Source organism: Cygnus olor, chromosome 1, assembly GCF_009769625.2.
Source record: "Cygnus olor isolate bCygOlo1 chromosome 1, bCygOlo1.pri.v2, whole genome shotgun sequence".
Taxonomy (NCBI): domain Eukaryota; kingdom Metazoa; phylum Chordata; class Aves; order Anseriformes; family Anatidae; genus Cygnus; species Cygnus olor.
The window spans coordinates 126,771,030-126,792,845 of record NC_049169.1 but is presented as its reverse complement, the minus strand read 5'-3'; the positions used below and the strand labels follow the sequence as shown (position 1 = coordinate 126,792,845).

The 21,816-nt window shown below is 42.1% G+C and overlaps 1 protein-coding gene across 1 annotated transcript in view; it reads right to left on the bottom strand.

Moving 5' to 3' along the window:
• Positions 1–20,601, bottom strand: part of BCLAF3 (BCLAF1 and THRAP3 family member 3) — a 30,221-nt gene extending 9,620 nt beyond the window's left edge. The window contains exons 1-9 of the mRNA XM_040532235.1: positions 20,446–20,601; positions 12,764–12,837; positions 10,225–10,803; positions 9,213–9,881; positions 6,813–6,991; positions 6,114–6,228; positions 5,851–5,914; positions 4,902–5,020; positions 2,960–3,074 (exon numbers count right to left, since the gene is read on the bottom strand). Coding sequence (XP_040388169.1) covers positions 2,960–3,074; positions 4,902–5,020; positions 5,851–5,914; positions 6,114–6,228; positions 6,813–6,991; positions 9,213–9,881; positions 10,225–10,803; positions 12,764–12,804 — 1,881 coding nt within the window. The 5' untranslated portion in view covers positions 12,805–12,837; positions 20,446–20,601. The remainder of the gene's footprint in view (positions 1–2,959; positions 3,075–4,901; positions 5,021–5,850; positions 5,915–6,113; positions 6,229–6,812; positions 6,992–9,212; positions 9,882–10,224; positions 10,804–12,763; positions 12,838–20,445) is intronic.
• Positions 20,602–21,816: the final 1,215 nt, after the last annotated feature.

The following is a 21,816-nucleotide window of genomic DNA, read 5'->3' as shown; positions in this document are numbered from 1 at the left end:
CATAAGACACCTTCCCACAAAAACTGGAGAGCTCTGCTTATATTGTGGAGCTCACTAAAACGATTTCTACCCACATATCTAAGAGTAAGCAAAACCACAGTTACTGTCTTATCCGGCAGCTATTATCTTAGCTCTTGCTCACATTTCAATCCCTTCCTCAGTATTTCCACACATTTTTGTTTCCCATAGTTTATGCTCCATTTTAGGATGTTTCCTATTTCATAAATATGGTTGGCCCAACATCAATATTCTGATGTTGCATCAAACCATTTCTTAAATCCAATGCACTCTTCCCTGAAGACCACTTTTTAGTCACGGTCCTGACACTTTCCAACACATATGGCAGCATTCACATCTGAGCAGTTCTATTCTAGTAGAAGACTGACTCTCAAATTCCAGACCTCTGTCCTCTTGTAAGGAACAGGCATGAGTGGTCTTTACCTTCATTCGTTGCTTTACGGATGCTTTCGACTGCATTAATATTGCATTTCTGAATAAAGCAGTAGTGGATACAGTCATGCAGCCCTGAATTTACTACAGAAAACCTGCTCAGTTCACAAGTTACACGTGGCTGAAATTATAACTGACCACTTAGAAACTACTCCAGTTCTCAACTCACACAGTAAATAGTGGAGCAGTGCTAGCACCTTACATATATGAAGGTCAAGTTTGAGGAGGTGCCCACCAGGATAAGCTCTGCTCCCATAGCACCCAGTCCTGAAGAACTCCTCCTTTGAGAAAGGACCTTACATTCTCATATAGCGTGTCCACACACCACAGGAAATGCCACACTACTGAAGCTAGCCTGTTCAGCTGAACTGTTTATATTGTCTTAGATATGAGAGTTAGTGTATTAGTGATCTGCTCTGCCTGGGAAAAGACTACTTTCATTCTGCATTACTTCACATATTGAGCATTAGATGTAGCAGAAAAACAAGAAAAACAACAGGAGCAGAATAAGATTTAAAAACAAGAACAATGAACAAAAACAGAAGAGAAGATGCAATTAGGAAGTGCCAATTAGCATACTCCAGACACCTTTGCCAAATGCCTGTAACCCCTCTATGCCAGGTGGCGAGCACTGATTCATTTCACTTCTACTGGCACACGTGAACGGCAAACCAAAGTGTTTTAACTTCCCACTTCGTCTGCAAACTTCTGCATGCCTGACATAGTGAAGAGTCATCCCTTGCATTTTTAATACCTATGCTTTCACAGATAACACTCTTCTGAAAGATACACTGCACTGAGGAGTTATCCCATCTCCCCTAAGGAAGATAAGCTCCCTAAGAACTGCATGTTTGCAGTTTGCTAGCAGATACCAAAATGCAGTCTTCAGAATCATCAGCAGATCTAACAAGTCAGTTTTTATTTCAAACTAACAGCTAACACCCTGTAAGGAATACAGTCACTGCAAACAAAACGAGCAATCAGTATGAGATTGAAGCCCCCAAAACACAATCTTAATATCCTTTACTCTTTAAAATTGTTGCATTGTGTTGTTTTGCGATGAGAGACACTTATACTTGCCAGGCAGCTACATTTCAGTGACAATCACAACTTTGACTAAATAAAAGCTACTTTTGGTGGACTTTGAAAGTTGTATGGTCTTCTGGAACCATGCCCATAGGGTATTAACTATGATGTATAAAGAATGACAATTTCTATTAGTCTCCTTGTTTTGCGCCCACCAGAAAACAGGTTTTAGAGTAATATCATACAAAATTAATAGTTTTTCTAGTCTTACCAGTTACCCAAGTTAAACAAGCACAAGCACTCAGAAATAGGACTGTAGTTGTTTAGAAGGGATTTTCCAAAAGGGAGAAATATATTACTACCATACTTAATATAACTGTCTTTCCCATTTCAGTATTAAAGTACATTACAAAGAGATCCTAAGAAAGTATAAGTGCCCAAACTAGCTTCAATAAACTCAATATCAACACAGACAAGCTATGCCATTGTATAACATTCCATCTTTAGGAATATAATTTCCGGCATTTCTAATTATTTCTGTAATACGTTCTTCATTTTTGCTTTTAGAATAAGAGCTTTCCATAACTTCTCTCTTAAGGAGAAACACTGTTTTAGTAACAATGCCGGACACAGTCCTGGACAACCTGCTTGAGCCGGGGTTTGGACCAGATGACCTCCAGAGGTCCCTTCCATCCTCAGCCATGCTGTGACTCTGTGAATGCTACCTACACAAACCAAGGATTCAGACCTTCCCTTCCAGCTGCTGACAACTAGTTTTTCCCAAACTATTCCATGTTACCTCAGGTTATCTGCTCAGTAACAAGGCCTTCTAATTTGTGTTTAAGTATCACATTATGAAGTGGGAAAAATGCAATATACAGAAACTTATATTGTTTGTAGCTTTATAAGAGAAGCTTGTACTGTTTCGTAGTTTCATTAATCAATTTCGGTAAGACATTATAAATTCTAAGTTAGTTTGACCTGCTCCTGCTACTCAGTAAGAATTCTAGAGTTGCACACCTTATTTCCAGACTCTGAAAAAATACTTTAATTCTACTGTAGTTACACCCAACATCACCAATCTAAACTAGACTTCAGAAACAAATTTCTGACAACTTCCCTGCTAGGTTATAAAAAAACAACAGCAAAGTTGTTTTAGAATACTACAGAGGTGTTCTAAAGCAAAAGAACTAGTTTTTTGTTTGTTTTGTTTTTAAATCAGAATTTGGTCGTAAGAGTGATTTTAGCTCACTTGCATTATTCTGTGCTGCAAAAGATGTCTGTGGAAATACTGTTGCACTATAACTGAAATTATGACTTTTTATTGTTGAGCAAGTCTGAAGATAAAGCCTCACTGGGAACTTAAAGACAAGAGTTCACAGACTGTTAAAAGTCATATCAGCCTAAACAGTGCAGCAGAAACCGAATCATGAATAAAAGATCAAAAAAATGCAGAAGCTACTACTTCTATATTTAGGCTTACCAGGTGAGATTTCCCAATAAATTTCCTGAAAGGTGGTTTAATGAACCTCATAGGCTTTTGGAAGCCATCAAGTTGAGAGCTTTGTAATTTTGAAAGACTGCAGCTTTGCTGATTCCTGATGTGCATAAGAGAAAGAGAGAGAGACAACAATTAAAACCCCCAAACCATAATATATCAACACCTGGTAATTTAAATGACCTTATTCTAACATCTGTACCACTTAGAAGTTGTAAAGTGATGGTTTTCAAGCCATCTAAATCTAAGACACTTGAAAAATTACTAGGACTTAGCATTAGTGTACAAGTTGCACAGAACTACACAGTAAGCTGTATTCTCTTAGGCAGTGATAATTAATGGAGATATTCTGCTTTCTTGAAAGCCTCACTATCAAATCAAGTTTCCCTGGCTCACCCAGCTACACCTGCACAGCTGGTTGTCACTGCCCTCTGCCGGTTGACCTGCTTTTTGCATTTCAGCAGTTTTGTACTGTACTATCTTTAAATTTGTATAAAACTTTCCATTTTGCAAAATTCCAAACCAGACAGAAGCTCTGATAAATTGCTAGATGTGAGCTGATGCTCATTTCATCATCAACAAGCAGGTGTTTTTTTTTTTGAGGGGGGATGGATATTGATTTTTTTACTAGGCACTTTGTTAATACAGACGTGCATAAAACCTCTAAATAAAACACACATGAAAAGTAATCACCAGAAATCCAAACATATAGTTCCCAAAACATACAGAAACAGTTTTCATGGATGTAAAATAAATTAATAGCTGATTAAGTATTGCCAAGATCTCACATGTGGACTATGAAAAAAAAAAAAAAAACAATCTCAGGAAAATCTTCCTCCTCATCCAATTACTGCCCTCAGCTCACAATACACTATCCACTAGAGCTGACAGCATAAGTTTCACACTCCCCCACCCCAGGACAGCCACACTTCTTAGAGAAGCGTGAACTTCCTTCTTTAAGTGGTGTATATGAAAGGTAGGGAAGACAGCAACTGTGGAAATAGCAGAAAAAGTCTTCCCAGACAACTGGGCCAAACGTATACTAAAGATACAACCCCGGGCTGATAAAAGGCTATCAGCAACTGTCCAATAATTTGGTTTTATTTTCCTTTTTTTTGTTTTTGTTTAAAAAAGCCTAATATACAAGTAGTGTTTCCTCTGCAGCTTTACAGGTCAGTTTTCCTAAGTACGCATGTATTGCTGCTATTTGCCATTTACAGACCGTATTTAAAATGAACAAACAGCAATATATTAAGAGGTATCTGCAAGTCATGACTACAACATAGATGCATTTCATTACACTCTGGCAAATCTTCAGTCAACATTACTAACACTAATAAGTCAAGTCAGCCAACCTCACAACATCAAAGCAAAAAAGGATGACTGAGGTTAGCGAACACCTTTGGGCCACACATCTTTAATAAACCTGCTGCAGGAATTCAGAGCAGTAACAAGCAATTCCAAAAACCTAATTTTAGTTCATACAATTCTCCAAGAATCAGAATTTCTGACATTCCACAACATTACAAACAACTAGAGCAGCAAAACAACGCAGTCATTCTAGAATGACTTTATGAAAAAAAAAATATCAAGAGAATGCTGTTATATACCACAAAAAGTAGTAGAAAACTAGTTAAGTGTTTTCAGATTTGTTTTTTCTACTCAGGTCTGCAACTTGAGCTTGCTTTTTTTTTTTCCCTCCCTACTGCAACTTAACCTCTTTCAAGGCAATACCCCATTACATGCTACATTTGCAGTGCACATCGGTGGAATTTTGTACATCGGTGGAATTTCAATACAAATCAAATTCACAAACTCAGGGGGAAGGAATCACAACAAATTTGAATGCAACTGTGGAAGTGTCAATAAAATTAATGCAGAAGAGAGCCATGGGCTTATGCAAATAGGATTGCTATTAGCTAATTACCTTGGAGCCGCACCATCTACATGAAACATTCTCTCATCTTCATTCTTCAATCTCTCTTTTCTTCTCCTTTCTATATCATGCCGTAGATCATTTGGATCTTCTAAAACTCTCATAATGTTCTAGTTAAAAGCAAGGGTTGAAGCCAAGTTAGCTCATAATAGCTAAACACTGACTCGATTCTGTTCTTCAGGGGTTGCATCCCATATATAATCTTGTTAATGCAGTACAACCATCTGGACATAGGACAGATGCACATCAACCCAAAGATCCCAAAACCAAAACAGTAACAATAATTTGTCCCAAACTACCCTCTCTTGCACCATCTGCCTTGATACAAGTTTCCAAACAACATTAAACAGAACACTAGAATTTCAGCAAAAGAAGTTCCTACTGAGTTACCACAACAAAAAAATATTCACAAATTCCAGTAAACGTTAAGAATAGTAGATCTTAAATTGTCTTTCTACATACTTGCACTATAGAAAAAATGGGTAACTAAATCACAGAAAATATAGCTTAAAAGGGGAACATAAAATCCCACATCCCTTAATAAACACATCGGATAAAACAGCATTCAGAGGACTAATCTGTATGTTGGGCAAATCTAACATCTGGATAGAAGAAGTGTCAACGGTTTTTCCGTTTTTCCAATCTCAGACGGAAATTAGGATCTATATGTCAGTCACTTATTTTGTATTTACACTATTTAAAATCAGAGAGGGGTTTGAGGAGCAGGAATAACCTCCCTCCAGCTACTCTAGAAAAATATCTACATTTTACTCAGTGAACACATACTTGCACCTTTGTGGTATGTGTAAATATGCTTGTGTGCATTTCTTTAAAAATAGTCAATTTCTAATAGTCTTCAAAGAACATAGAAGTGGCTTAAGGGGAAAAGCGTTACTTACATTTGAGTGAAAATGACATAACTGTCAGAAAAATTAAATACCTGAGGAGATTCCGATGGCACAGTTCGCTTGTTCTGAAGTTCTGCTAGAGACATGTCAATCCTCCTGAAACAGGAAATTTACATAAGGACAAGCACCATCAGGATAAATAGCAAGATCATTGTTAGCCAACTACAGAATTCTTTTCAGACTACGTATGGAAAATTTAAAGTCAGTTAAAAAACACTCGGGCTATATTGTGCAATGCCTCCTGAAGATTAACCACCTTAATGCAAATAAATTAAGGCAGAAGCACACCAATTACCTGTGAATTTCTGGATCCAAACTTATTTTAGCTTCATTCGTATTTGGAATTGGTTTATCCTGAATTTTTGAGAACCGTTCATGCAGAGTTATGTCAGAAGATGTGAAATAATTTGCTGTGAAAAGATTAAATACAACAATGTTTGTTTGCACTATTTGAAGTGTTTAGCAGAAAACTCTGTATTTTAAAACATTAACTGTTAAAGATACAAACAACTTCCAAGATTAAATTTCAAACCATTTCCACTTGCAGTTTAAGACTCTCAAGCAGGAGATTAGGTCAGCCCAACTTAGACAACCTCCTTATTTAGTAAGATTAAACTGAAGAAAGTTGGCTATTTATCACCTCTCTCATGGCAACTACTAGAATCCTTCAATAACAGAGTTCCACACTAAACATGATGCAACTGTCTAAAAGCTAATCTGAAAAATTAAAGGAACTATACGTAACTAGTAAACTGTGATTACAGTAAGCTTCCCCCCCCCACCCCGTCATTCCTAAACAAGGAGTTTAATCTTAAGCACTTGCAAGAAATCCTTTCTACCTTAACACTCCACAATAAGGCCTCCGTTAAGGACTGATACCTTCTTACCACCATGCTCCACCCACCTACTTTATACCCTCAGCCTACATTTGTAGGTTATACGGTAGTTATAAATAAATAAATGCATACATATAAACCCCCAACATTACAGCCACCTTTAATTTGATGGATAATTGTGATTATTTCCTGAGTAAATTCTCTTGATGGGTCGTTTTCAACATTGCGTGTTACAGATTCCATGTGCTCAAACACCGGGTGAAAGTTCTCATTTTTCCTGCCAATAGCAACCAGATCGTGTGACATCTGTCTCTCTGTAGTATGACTAGAAGCAGCCCTAAAGTAAAAAATTGCAGATATTCACTTGAAGAGAATTCAATATTTGAAAACTTCAAACAAAAAAGTAGAACAAAATAAATTAAGAAGTTTGCTTTAGGAATAAGTGTCATGAAACAGAAATCTCATTTTGTTGCTTTTAATTTAAAAACAACCCCAAAATCGCAACTCTAAGGGCCATAAGGAAGGAAAGCTATAAAAATAAAAAAACAGCTACGACTACGGTCTTGGGAATCCTTGTTTCAGTGAAGTATGCAATACAAAACTGGTAAACTTTAAACTTTATCTAATTACTAAATAAAATAGATAAATGAAGATTGTTAGCTTTTTTAGTGTAATTCTGGGAGGCAAACTGTGTCTTTGTTTACAAAGAGCTACCAGACTGTTTTCAAGAACAGCTCACAGATGTCAAAACCGCAGCATCTTTGATAACTGCATCACTTGAGCCTAGTCAAACGTTTCCAGTGGCAGTGTGTAAAATTAAGGATGTGTCTAACATTTTTTCTTTTTGGTCAGGTTTTGCTCATTCTAAATATATTTATGCCTGAAATAGTTGCATTGCTTCGTAAGAGCTATTTTGACAAGGAAGCAAACACTAAAATTTCTACTGCTTTATTCGCAACGAAAATGCTTGTCAGTTGTAAAGAAGTTGAGGACTCAAACACTGCAGAATGGACAGCGAAGTCTTTGTCTTGAAAGTTTTACGTGCAAAGTGACTATGCACCTGTCCATGCTCTATTTGAGAAGTAGGAGAGTAGAATTTCATGCAAAAATTGCATCAGAAACAGCCTCTAGCAGGCCCCAGAAGTCATCTATTTACCCCCAGTAAATGCATGTGAGAGTGAATCCAAACAATCTCATTTTAGGCATTTGTCACAGATGATTTGAATGATCTGCCTTCTTGTGAGGTTTATAAAGAATCAGCTCAGTCATTTGCAGTCACGTGTTTAAGTGCCTAAGGTACGCAGCATGGATACTCCCAGTTATCAGCTTCTGCAGAATTAGTGTTTTAGCTTGCTATAATTTTTTTTTTTTTAACTTTAGTTGCAAAACCAAATCTTCTACACATAAAATAAGCTGTAATCAATACTGTACTTTCTTCAGTCTGCAAAAAATAACCATGCACATTGAATTACCATGTCCATTGTGCATGACTTTCAAGACCAGCAGCAAGAGAATACTACATACAGGAATCATCCTGTGGGCTTGCAACAAAAGTCAGCAAGAATTAAGTTGTTTTCCTTACATTATCGTTTAGGAAGGTAAATGCATGTCTCAACAAAAATCACTTTCCTTCCCTCAGTCTTTCATATTAGCCCCTTACATGGGGACAGTAACTTGTCTTTATAACTCTCAATTGCATTAGGTATTTCTGAAATATTGGAAAAGGAAAAAAGTTACATAGATGTCGTATCTGGGAAAAGAGGCAGAGTATCTTTAAAATGAAGGCTAATCAGCTTCCAAAAGGGATTACTGTCATTATACAACATCCTTGCCTACAACAGCAAGGCAACAAACCAGAAAATCCTGAAAATATCTAGACAAACCAAGCTGCTTACTCTACCATGTATCCACTACCTAGATTTTCATATTACCCCTTTTTTCCCCACCATACAGCTGACAACGGGAATGCTAAAGGCAACCACAAGCACTACGTGCAAGACAGGAGCATACCCTACTACTTTTCGGTTCTGATGCCTCAACAGATTGCCACTTCATTCCTTACAATAATAAATAACAATCCAAAAACCTTCAATTTTTTGACAGCTTTATTGGACTTGATCTTGAACATCTGAATGTGTGACTGAGACTTATACAAGGTTACTAAAGGTTACCTGTTTTCAAAAAAAATAAGGAACTCCTCAGGTAGCCAAAAAAACACCATCACATTCCAGAACAAAGGACTGGGTATGTCTGCTTTTTTTAAAAAAAATAATATATTTGCTTTTAATAAGCTACTTTAATTACAGTTTGTATCGGCCATATCTGTTCTTTCCACTCGCTACTACATCTCCACGAAATGAACTAGTGTTTTATTTCTTAAATAGAAACAGGCTATGACCTTCCAGTCTGAGCAAGTCAACATTTTAAACACAGTAAAATTAAAAAGGTACAACCTTAGTTCATCCTTGTTACCTCCTAAGGAAACACTTGTTTCCTCTGATATTCACGAACTGTAAGCATACAGGAAGAAAGAAGAACAGGTGAGGGGAAAGAAATACCTGTACTTGGTCACCATTTTCTTCATATCCACTTTGATTGTGAGATGCTCCCTCCTACAGTTGACATCTGACATTTTCACATCTGAAACAGTATGACTTGAATCATGCTGGCTACTGGAGGAATCTACTTTACTCCTGAGTTCCCCTTCTTTCCTTACTCTTTCCTTCTGCTTGTTTTTAAAGGATCTCAGATCAACATCCATCTTGGAAGAGTTAATGCATGCATTGCAGCCCTTCTTTGAACTATATTTAACAGGTACTTCAACATGCCCTCCTTCTTCAGTCTGTCTCGCTCTTCCACCACTAAAGTAATCTAGCTCTTTGCTATTCCGGGCACCCTTAGAAGAACCGTATTTCTGGTCTTCCTGCTTCACATACTTCTGAGCTCTATCATCTGAGAAAGACTTTTCCCCATCTGGATGCCTGCGTCGTTTGTGACTGTATTCATAGGCTATCTTTGTGACAGAACCCTCCGAGTACTCCCTTTCGGCCGACCGGTGAGACTGGGCACCCAGATTTCTTTGCTCCTCCTTTTCTTGGTAGGGTGAAAAAGAACGTTCTTGCTTCCACTTGGAATTTCGTGCTACTTCTCCACCGTCATACCTCTCCATTTCCTTAGCCCTTTTAGACGCGTGCCCATATTCTCTGTAATCGTGATCTTCAGGATACCTGTGTTGACATAAAGCAATTTACACTTGCACTAGAGAAGAAAGCGAGAACTTATATGTGAAGAATGTTGGACAGCAGAATGCGTGGCAAGTTAACCCAAAATCCCTCACGCCAAGGTACGGATGTGCAGGGGCTCTTAAGAGGGAAATAATATCCTTTCATACTCTAGCCATCAATACGATTTACTTAAAAGACAAATACTTCACTATTACCAGTCGCCCATAATTAAACTACAAAGTGGCAAACGTGTTTCAAGGTGGTTATCTTCAACTATAATGAAAACAGACTTTCACTTGAGGCTTTACACCACAATACCCAGGTTTTAATTATTTTATTCCTATACCTCTTCTGTAAAGAGCTCCTTGACGTAAATTCATCAGACACTCTTCTGGGTGACTGAACATACTTCTCTTCATGTAACCTCTGGTGCCTCAAGTCATCTTCATGCCATTTTCTTTCAAGTTTACATGGAGCCCCTAATGGTCTATGAAAAGGTTTCATTCCTTTTTCGTTTCCAGCGACTTTGTAGTGATCAAACATGTATCTATCTTCTGTTCTGTGGTGGTAAAATGGCCGATCATGCTCTTTATATGGCATTTCCGAGTATTTTGGTGGTAACGGGCATCTCCTATTGCCTTCAGTTCTTTCTGATGAATGTGTTCTGTAGGGTTTATGACCATAAGCATCTTCCATGAGAATTCTCTTCAGGTTTGGCGAAGGTGATCTACGTTCATATATTCTCTGGTGGTTATTTCCATGAGGTGCAAATCTAGAATTGCTTTGTCCGTATTTTTCATCATCTGTTCTCCAAGGCATAGGCTTCTTTGGGTCCTTACGAAAACTTTTATATTCACAGTCATAATTAATATGAGCATGCCTTTGCCTATGGTGTTCTGGACTCCTAAATACTGGAGATAAGGACCTAAAGCAAAAATAAAATTCACTTTGAGTAGTCCCATAAAACTAAATCAACCTCTTAATGAGAGCATTTATTCCCTAAGGAAGTATAGTTCAGTACACAATTTTCATCAACCGGTAAGAAAATTTAAGAACATGACAAGATATTGTGTCATTTGTCCAGCTGGAATACCAAGCTTGCTTTCAACCCTGTTGAAATTGTTAATAGGAAAAAATACCCGCTCAAAATATCGGTAAGTCAGTCATTTTCCTCTGCTGACATTTTTTCATTTAAAACTAAAATTAGTCTCATGTATATGAAGTTTCCACTACACTGAAAACAACTGTTACACATTTTCACACTTCTCAAGCATTCCCTCTCTTTTTCAGTGCCAAGAGAAAAAAGGGGAATGGAAAAAAGCACATGAAGAAATGCAAAAAAGTAAAAAAAATGCCAATACACACACTTTTTTCAGGCTTTTTTTATCATGCCAAGAAAAAAAAAAGGTGTTGATTGAAAACATTATAAAAATATTCTACTTAGATGTCACACAGGTAGACATTTTCCTGTAGAAGAGACAAAGTTTGAGAAAGACTTTTTTGGTCTTTTTGTGAAAGCGTGCGCATGTGTACCTGTATATGCATGAACATATGCACTATTATTGCAACTTCAGCAGCTGAACTTTCAATAGCAAAGATCCACTCAATAGCACCCTTCTCACCTTTGAGCTTTGACCTACAGTTACAAAAATGAAGGCAACTTAAGCATTTTTAGCCAAAATCTCCCTAAATAAAGAAAAGCAGCACAAACCACTAGCAAGAACCTGAAAGTAATCCAAGCCCAAAACCAGATCAGAGTATTCAATTACTCACTGTACACTCTTGAATAAAAAGACTGAGAACTAGAATACGAAACAATTCAAGTCGCTTTCTTTGAGCACATATTGCAAACGTACAATTTGGCATAACTATTTCCTCTGTTCCTGCAAACAGGTTCAAAGCCAGAGCAACAGATCTGCATTAAACTATAGCAGCTAACTACCACTCACACCCATACTGCCACCCCAAATTTTTTTTTGGTTGTTCTGGTTAAGGCTTGCATTTTTACGAGAGCTCAGGCATTTCTCTGTCCTTCGCTCCAAGGACGTATTGCCAATTATCAGTCTAGTATGCAAGTAGGTGGGATTTCTCTAAAAAACATTTCTCTGTGTTATTCAAAAAACTCCCTTTGTCACCCCAACCTAATTATTACATCTACTTCAAAAAAAAGCAACGCAAAACCAGCAAAACAAAGTAAGGTTTTGTATTACATACTAATAGGTTTTGAAAACTTCAGGTCATATTCCAGCCTTCTAGCTTTAACACCTCAAGTTTGCATTGCAAGTCCTTAAAACTAGGCAGGTAACTTAACTGCCTGAAGTTGGCTGGATGTGCTTCTGGTGGCTTACGTCAGTGACGCATGCTACCATGCTAGTGTTGAAAAACAAGGACACTAACTCCCATGTTATTATTTTGCCTTATGTTGCAAGGCATATTTCACTGATCAGCCCCAAAGGCTCAGAAAGCTTGAGGTATTTGAACGGAGTATTTTTAGCGATCGATCTGCTGGCCATCGCCCTGTAGGCCAAGAGGAAGAACAGGAGCAAGCCACAGACATTAAGTTCACCAGGTGGTATTTGAGTAAAAATAAGATTAACTATTTTGGTGCTTGGGTTTGGTACATCAGGCAATTCCAAGTCCCAAAATATGCAAGTTGAACAAGGTTCTTCACAAGACCAAAACCTTAATATCTCCAGCTTAAAAAATAGTAACAAAATTATGATTTGGAAAAAAGTTGCAGAAATAGTTTGGGAAATCAATTATTATTTTGTAAGATACGATGTTCAGATTGCAGTTCACTTTTGCACAAGTTTTAAGTCTTCACTATAAAGCCCTATATAGGGCTACATTTCAGAGCACAAATAGAGTTATAGATAAATGTTTACCTTTGTTTCCATCGTGGTGATCTTGATCTAGACCTTGTCATCTTCTCTCTCGTGTTTATATGAATTTCTTGAAGCTGTAAAAATGATACAATTCACTAATCTGACAACAGAATTCACTACAATTTGCAACAGGGACACTTGTTTTTAACCAGCACAATATTAGATGCTTTAGGGCTGGGGTGTGGCATATTTTTAGCAAGTTTTATTTTTACTTCTAGCTCTCATCTTAAGGCAAGTAACTTTTATCCTAATTACCGATCTTAGAAGGCAGTTTATTTTCGTTATAAAGCATTTAAATATTTAGCCATTGCTCTCCCTTCTTTAATGCTGTTAACATTCAAAAACAGCAGTGAATAATTCCACAAGCTACAGCAACTGAAAAAAATGCTGTATTTATTAGAGGCACTAAATGCTACAGATGACAGACTGGGGAGAGACAGCCAGTTTTAAAATCAAATTTACAAAGAAAAATGTTTTTTTCATTATCATATATGCTGAACTTCAAGTTTATAATATAGATCAATATTTTTACATCATTACAGACCTCCTGTAAGCTTTAACTGCTCCATCAAGCGTTAACTTGTATCATCACATTTCATCCTAACAAAACCACGTATTAAAGATTAATTTCTATACTTCACTTGCTATACTACACTACGCAGACACACTGCTCTTGAATCCTGGAGGTAGTTCTGGACATCCCTTCTCATAAAAGATACAGAGGAATCAGAAATAGGTCGATACAATCTACCTGTCCTGCTCTTCTTTGCAAAAAGTTACCAGACACTTGGAAAACAAGTAATGAAAGGATATACAAGCTCACCAGTAAACGTGACTGGGGAATCGGAATGGAACAGTTATTCATTATTTAGCAAACAGGAGGATTAAAACAGGGTGAGGTTATCATCAGTTAGCTAGGTAAAAGTTGGAATTTGGACCACATACCCAAACCTAAAACTCCTAATTACCACAAGATGCTGTAAAGGCCAGAAATAAATAGATGCAAAAACAAATCCATCATCAGCTCTGAAATTAATGAACAACCAGTCACTTGAAACTGGAAAAACACGCACAGGTCAATGTCATTTCATGCATGCTCTGGTATTTGCCCTAAAAGCTTGCTCACAGACCCTCGTGGAGACGGGAGAACTACCCTAGACTAGCCATGCCCGGCCTTTTTGACACTCACATGCACTCAGATCATTTCTTGTATAACAATCTTTTACCAGAACAACTGAAATCGAAAGGACAGAAAAAAACAGCAAGCTTTAAGGCTCATAAGAAACACAGAGAAGTAGACGTGCCCACATGCCTGTTCTCTCCCACCCCATGCTAATAGGTCAAATTAAATACTACCCCTTGCTCTATCTTATTTTTGTCTGATTAGATCATGGCTAGAACAGCACTACCTTAGAAGAGAACATACAGCGTGTTTCTGATGCCTACCACCACAGATGGATCTTAGACAAACCATCCATAACCCACTGTATTTCAGGCTGATTCTGGAAACATTCGCTTCCTACTCATAAGCTGAGCATAATCTAACCAGACAATTATTTGCAAGACGTAGTAATAGCACAGTTCTAGGAAAAAAAATCTAGGGTTTTTTATTATTAAGTCTCATGTTCCCTTAGAGTATTTGCTCCACAATGAGTGTTTCCCTGTGGCAAGGCATGAAGTTGTAAGCGTGAAGGGTTTTTTTGCTTCACTATCTCTTGCAAAAGTACCCCAAAGACGACACATTGAAATTTCAAGGAACCAAATATGAAGTATTACCTCTTAGTTCCTAAAGGCATGTATTTGAGGACTGTGCAGCATGAATGTACTTTAGACCCTTTGTTTACTCTAAGACTGTACAGCCAAAGTTAAAAGATGCTCCAACACCAGTATTTGTATTAAGCACTTTTCAAAAAGTGGTAATAGTGTGGCTGAAATAATTTCCTATTTCTCACCAGTACAGACACACCCTACCAAACTGAACAGAAACATGAAACTGTCAGAAACATGAAAACACACCCCCAACAACAGAGATGCACATCCCACAAGCTCTGAAGATTCATCGCTATCATTTTTCCTTATAAACTAAGTGACAGCTTTTAATATGCCAAAGTCTTGTTTTCTAAATTCCCTTCAGACCTGAAGTTTATCCTTCATTTTAGGAGGAGTATGCAAACACCAAAAACACACAGTGCCATTAAACCCCACCCAAAGCTTCACACAGAAACTAATATAATGCCAGGACATCATGCCACAGATCAATCAAGCTGGAAACAACGGAAGACTTCTTATTCTTTCCAGTCCAGCTAAACAACCTTCCTAGCAGCATGAGAAGTATTATGACAGCATGTCTAGATCTTGCCTCAGGATAAACAAGATGACTGTAACTTTCAACGAAGACACTCCTTTTTCCTAGTGGAAAGAAAGCGTTCGCTTGTTTTATTGCGCCTCCTAAGGAGTGACCCAGCATTACGAGATTTTCTCACAGCGAGATTCAAAGGTGCAACACGCAGCACGTGAAGGGAGCAGACGCTCAACCCCAAACAGAACTCCCAGCAAAACACCAGGAACTACGTAGAATTTGTAAGCACATCGCTAAATTCAGGCTTAAGTCACCTCACCTAGATCAGCAATACAGTTCCAAGCCAAAAGAAAGCTTTCCACAGGATGGTACCAGGCACCAAGCCTGTCTATTGCAGGATTATTTGAACCACGTGGAGGCCCTACAGCTGCCTCATCAGCCATCCAGATGCTTCCTAAAGGCCAGCTCATTTTGAACCAGATATGCCAGGACCTGCTGTACTCTGGATTCTGAATTTCACCAGGTCCTCCTATTGCTCTCTATAGGATGCTGTCACTATGAAAGCATGCAAAAAACTATTTTTTTTAAACCAGGAAGTGAGCTTATAGGTTCCCAGTGCTCCTCACATTTGTTGCATTATGACAATACGTGACTCATTGAAGGAGTTATCAGTAACTGTGCTTAGGTGGTTTTAATATTAATAGGAAACACCACCTTTTCCTTGACTTTTGGAATTGAAATCTGACAGCTTCTCTCTCAGGAGAAACCGCCTTAAGCCTGCTGCCAGCCCCCCCTTGATTGTACCGTTTGGAAATCAACACTTTCTTGTAGTTTCAGGGACCCAGAGGAAGTATCTTGAGAGATGTAACGTGAGAACAGCCAGAAATTGTTTGGGATACATCAACCAGAACACACATTCCTTTGGAAAGGTTATCAACTTCTAAGAACTTGCTTTTGTGAATGAAACGATCTCCAACCTCTTTGGTTTTCTCCAGCAGTAAACAAAAGAGTGACCACTATCATCTAGTTGAACGAAGGGGAAACGGAGCTCTGGATAATGCAAACAGTCCCACACCAGTGAGCCCCAAACAGCTAAAACCTTACAGACAGAACACAGCTGGAGTAGAAGTTAACTCCTCTGTAAACAGACTGCAAATGCATGGGCTGCTTTACATACTTCTGGGTGCCTTCCATCATCCACAATAAAGATGACAGAAGAAACCCCACGCTGGAAAGGTGAAGTGCAATTTAACAGGAGTAGTGCTCACCACCACCTAGTTGCTCTTTAATTGTCACTGTCCCACGTGTAAGGGAGACATCATCTCTTGTCCCTTTGTAAGGGACTGCCTGTCACTACAACTGCCTCCCAAGCCTTTTGCAAGAAGAAGGGCTAAGCAAATATTTTGTAAGTTGGGTCACACAGCAGTCACAGACAGATGCTGACCCTCACTGCAAAACCTACCCAGCTCACTATCCTTTCTCTCTGCTCTGGAAGCAAATGGGAACCTGCAAGCTTTTCGTTTGACTATCTTCTAGACTGGGATCAACCAGAAACTGCAAGGGACGTGCCAGAGCATGCACTGCTGCAGTGCCTGTCGAGAGAGAAACCAGGACCTGAGAGTCAAAACCAAGACAGTCAAGTATTTGCCAGAAATACAATCAAATTAGAAGTTCAGCTGCAATCCAGTTTACAGAGTGCAATACAGAAAACCATTTATCGTATCCTCTAACAAAGAGCATAGGACTGGCAACTTCTCTAGTAAGTTACAGGAGCAGAGTCAAAGCTTGTCAGACGTGAACCCCCCAGCTACTGCCCGAGCAGGGCATCAGCCTTGTGTGCTCCTCTTGCCTGCTGGCCTTCCAGGCATACAAGCTCCCTTGACACTGCCTCTGAGGAAGGAGCCGAGCTGTGACACACAGCCCTCCTCCCCCGGGCACTGCTGCACCACGTGCCTGGCCGAGGTGCTAGGTACGTACAGCCAGCTCAAAACCTTATCTGCATAAACCTCACCTCCAACAACGAGTGCCCGGGGAAGAGCGTAAGAACAGACAAACACCTCCCTGCAAAACAGTTTTCCCAGCTGCGACGGGACTTTGCACGTCCTTTAGCTCTGTGCTTCCCAGATGGCTCGGGCACCGCCACCACAAGCACTGTGCTGGGCCACAGACACCCACTTTCCCCCAGTTTCTCTGCTGAACACCTCCAATCCCCCAGCCCCTGATTTGTACCCCCCCACACAGACTCCAGGGTGTCCCAAGCTGTGCCTCAGCCAGGCTGCCTCTTGCTCCCTGCCTCAGATCTCCCCTAGCTTGGAGCCAGTGGCATGGGGACATCCACCACGTGCACAGGGCAAAAAGGGTCCCCAGCCAGCCACCACCAGACAGGAGCCCAGTGACAGCTCTGCCAGCCCCCGGGGTAAGTCCTGGCAGCAGCACACATGGGGCACGCTGGTGCCACGAGCAGCCACACATGCTGATTGAGGCAAATGAAACTCAGCTGAGGGATCTCTAAAGCATTTACTTTTATAGGCAATGTATCTGGTAACAGATCTAGGCAGAAGATCTAGATTCTGATTTCCATCTGCAATTCCCTCATCGCTCCCATATTTGATTAGTGCTCTTTTGGAAACAGAAATCCCTCCCCCGGGCTTTTGTCCCTCTCAGAGAGCCTTCCACATCTCCTGGGTTATGTTGGACTCGTTGTAGCACCATGCCACATGAACCAAGTTTCCTAGGCCGGTCCGTAGCATCTCCTCATGCAGCCATGGCAAAAGGATTGAGAGGAAGGTGCCCAGTGGCAGCGGGAGGCAGCACCACAAGTCAGCACTCCCACCAAACACACCACGCCGTCAAACCACCACCCCAGCAAAGCTCGCTCCAACTCTTCAGCTTGCCTGCCCATCTCCCTGCCAGCAGGAGCACGGCTCCAGCCTCCCAAAGGCTCAGCCTCTGCAGCTTTGAGGATTTGTGTTCTCTTTCTCCTATTTTTCAGCTTTTACCCTCTTCTTACAGGCATGTGGGAGAAGGTAGGCTTTACACAGGTTGATCCTTGGTATTGAGCTACATTAGCAGATGGCCGGGCCTCGTGCTAGTGCTGAAGCAATCCCATGCAAGGGCAGCATCCAGGCCTCACTCCCCTCTACGTGCTATATAAGGAAAAACAAGAAATAAAAAGAAAACACATTCACACAAAATATTGTTCCCCTTCCACCCACAAGGATGAAGACCTATTACTGGAAGTACAATCCCAGCTGAAGTTTAGAGGCTCATTAAGGAATATATGAGTTGCAAGAAATTCCTTGAGATATACAGAAAGTATTCCCCTGCCCCTGCGTATTTGAACAAAAGAATAAAAATATCCGAGCAGATCTAGTGAGCATGTAACTTAAGCTCAGTGTGCTCTCATTTAAAACTAACCCATTTAATGACACTAATTAGCAGGCAATGCCTCACCTTTGTAGAAAAACAGATTACAATGCCAACTTGAAAAGACTGAGCTGGGTACGTCTATACCACATAATAAATTACGGATTTCAGTCTCAAATCAAAAGCAGCGTGGCCAGCAGGGTGAGGGAGGTGATTCTCTCCCTCTGCTCTGCTCTCTTGAGACCCCACCCGGAGCACTGCGTGCAGCTCTGGGGCCCCCAGCACAAGGAGGACATGGAAGTGTTAGAACAAGTCCAGAAGAGGGCCACGAGGATGATCAGAGGGCTGGAGCACCTCTCCTATGGAGACAGGCTGGGAGAGCTGGGGCTGTTCAGCCTAAAGAAGAGAAGGCTCCAGGGAGACCTTACAGCGGCCTTCCAGTATCTAAAGGGGGCTACAGGAAAGCTGGAGAGGGACTCTTGGTCAGGGATAGGACAAGGGGGAATGGTCTTAAACTGAAAGAGGGTAGATTTAGGTTAGGTATAAGAAGGAAGTTCTTTACTCAGAGCGTGGTGAGGCACTGGCACAGGTTGCCCAGAGAAGCTGTGGATGCCCCATCCCTGCAGGTGTTCAAGGCCAGGCTGGATGGGGCTTTGGGCAGCCTGGTCTGGTGGGAGGTGTCCCTGTCCACAGCAGGGGGGTTGGAACTGGATGGGCTTTAAGGTGCCTTACAACCCAAATGATTCTGTGAAATAAATACTTGAACTACAGGTCTTTAACACGTGGCTATGACAGAGCCTTAAATTTCACAGTACCATCCCCAGCCATTTCTGCCTCCCAGGTCCTAAAGAGATGTCAGAAGCAGGTTAGAAATCCACACCTTCATCGTATTAATGTTTAAGCAAAAAAAAGAAAAAAGAAAAACTGTAATAACTTCTTGCCTACCGAATGCCATCCAACACGCACAGACCCTAACAGAGACCTTTGCTTTCTCATCATAAATCACAAAAGGAAAAAAGCAAAAGAAATCTCTACACCCAGAACCACCAATGCCACCACCAGGAAGCCGGGAAGCCCAAGGAGCCCTCCCAGCCACAGCAGGGAGCTCGGCCCCGCAGGAAGGGTCCCGGGGCTTTTCCTCCTGCCCCACGGAGCCGCTTCCACCCGGGGCAGGAGCGGGACGTGGGCTGCGCTCCCTGCTGACAGGTGAGCACCCACGAGGCAGGTGGCACGGCGATGGAGCCCATCTCACCTCACCTCATCTCATCTCACCACAGGCGGTGAGGGAAAGTCGGTTGGGTCTCTCTTACAAAAGCAGCGGCAGAAATACCAGTTATTTCGCTAAGGGCAGGTGTGGAGGAGGACACGGACACCCGTTGAGACAGCTGTTTATCAGAATAGCAGGGCGTGCCTCTGGAGGAAGTTAATTAACCTCACCTCATCGCCACCACCAATATTAAAAAATGCCAGAAAAATCCCGATAGCTTCTCATTAGCCCTTCGGAGCAGAAAGATGAAGGCTTGCGGGGGAAAGACTTAGTCACGCAGTTCTCCACCCGCCTGTGCCCAGCCCTGGACCTGCCGCCGCGCAGAGCCCCGGCCGTGCCTCGGCGCCTTCCTCCCTCCTCCTCCTCTTCCTCCTCCTCTCCCCGGCACCCAAACTTCCAGGGGAGCCCCGCTCCTCCCGCAGGCCCGCAGCCGGGCGGGCAGCCGCGGCTCCCGGCGATTTGAGGAGCCTTTGTCTTACACCCTGCTAACTCGGGCACGGGCGGCTCCGGGCGCTTCGGAAACGCCGCAGAGCCCCGGCGGTGCGCGGAGCCGAGCCCGACGCGGGGGGACGGCGACACCCCGGGGGCCTCCCGCTGCCCTCCGTGCGCTGCCCCGGGGCTCAGAGCACGGGTCCCACCGAGCCAGCACGGCTCGACTCTGCTCAGCGCCTCCCTCCCTCCCGCAGCCCCGCGGGGCCCGGGGCCGGGCCCTCCCGACCGCTGACAACACCGCGCCGCCCCGGCACTCACCGCCCGCAGAGCCGAGCCGAGCCGAGCCGCTCCCGGAGCCGCCGGGCCCCGAGCAGGTGCCCGGCCCCGAGCAAGCGGGGCGGGTCCCGGCGGCCCTGCCGGCCGCAGCTGCTCCCCACGGGCGCGGCGGCGGAGAGAAAGGGCGGGCGGGGAGAGAGGAGGGGCGGGCGGCCCGGAAGGGGAGGGATGGGGCGGGACGGCGTGGGGCGGGCACACGGGGGCCTCCAGTCCACACCAGCACCAGCGCACACCACCAAAATAAGTTCGAGGCTGGAAAAGAGGCGCTGTCAGTGCCCTACGTTATGTCCTCCGGGCGTTTGTGAGCCTGATCGGAGCCACAGTGCTGTGCTCGATCCATGGCATCACAGGCCGTGAGGTGGTTATGTTATGTGAGCTGTTTACGTTCACTGGACAAAGGTTACTTACTCTCGTAACCTCCTGACTAAATTTACTTCAGAGAAGCGGTCTTGGTTTCCTTGTGTTCCCAATAGCAGCACATGCTGCTGACTTTGGCAGTCCTTCAGACTTCGGGCTGGCACCTTCCTGCCTTCCTTTTACAGGGCTGATCCTTCAGATCTCCGTCGTCTTAACCTTGGCAGAGTTGCTGTACTCAGGACTGAGGGATCCCTCTTCGTAGCTATGGTTCTTCAGTCCTTTTTAAACCAGCTCAAACACAAGGAAAGTTCTCCTAATACCTGACCTAAACCTCCCCTGGCGCAGCTTGAGGCCACTTCCCCTCATCTTAGAAATATATATACAATCATTCAGGTTGGAAAAGACCTCTAAGATCATCTAGTCCAACCTTTAACCTAGTACTGAAGTCCACCGCTAACAATTCTCATACAAAATAATTTCCAGCATCTTCAGCAAAATGCTTGGAAAATTTAATGTGAAAAGCATAAAAGTATAGGATTATTTTTAAATTTGGTAGTAGTCTTCACAGTTAAATGTGACCGCAGAAGATCTACTGAACCGTATGATACAGAAATCCAGTCACAACTTTCACTAAATAACTCCTGCTTCTTCTGTGCCTGGTTGGTGTTTTCATTAACAAGAGCTTGGGGTGAGAACTGGGCAGAGCAATCTACAGGTTGAGAAAGTGAGACCAGTCCGGGTCGATGCTGTGCACCCACACTTTCTCAAAGAAAGCTGGGCCCCCAGGGGCTCCCACAGCCTGCAAGGCTCCACCAGGTCGAGTCTGGCACGCCTCTCATGACACACAGGGCAATCACTGCACAGCTTCATTCCCAAGCCCAAGGAATGGAACTAATACAAAGCGATTTGGTTTTATTCCCTGCTGCAGCTGGCGTAATGGTTTGCCTGCTCTCTAGGTGTAGGGAGGTGAGCACTGCCCTGATACGTAAGCATAGC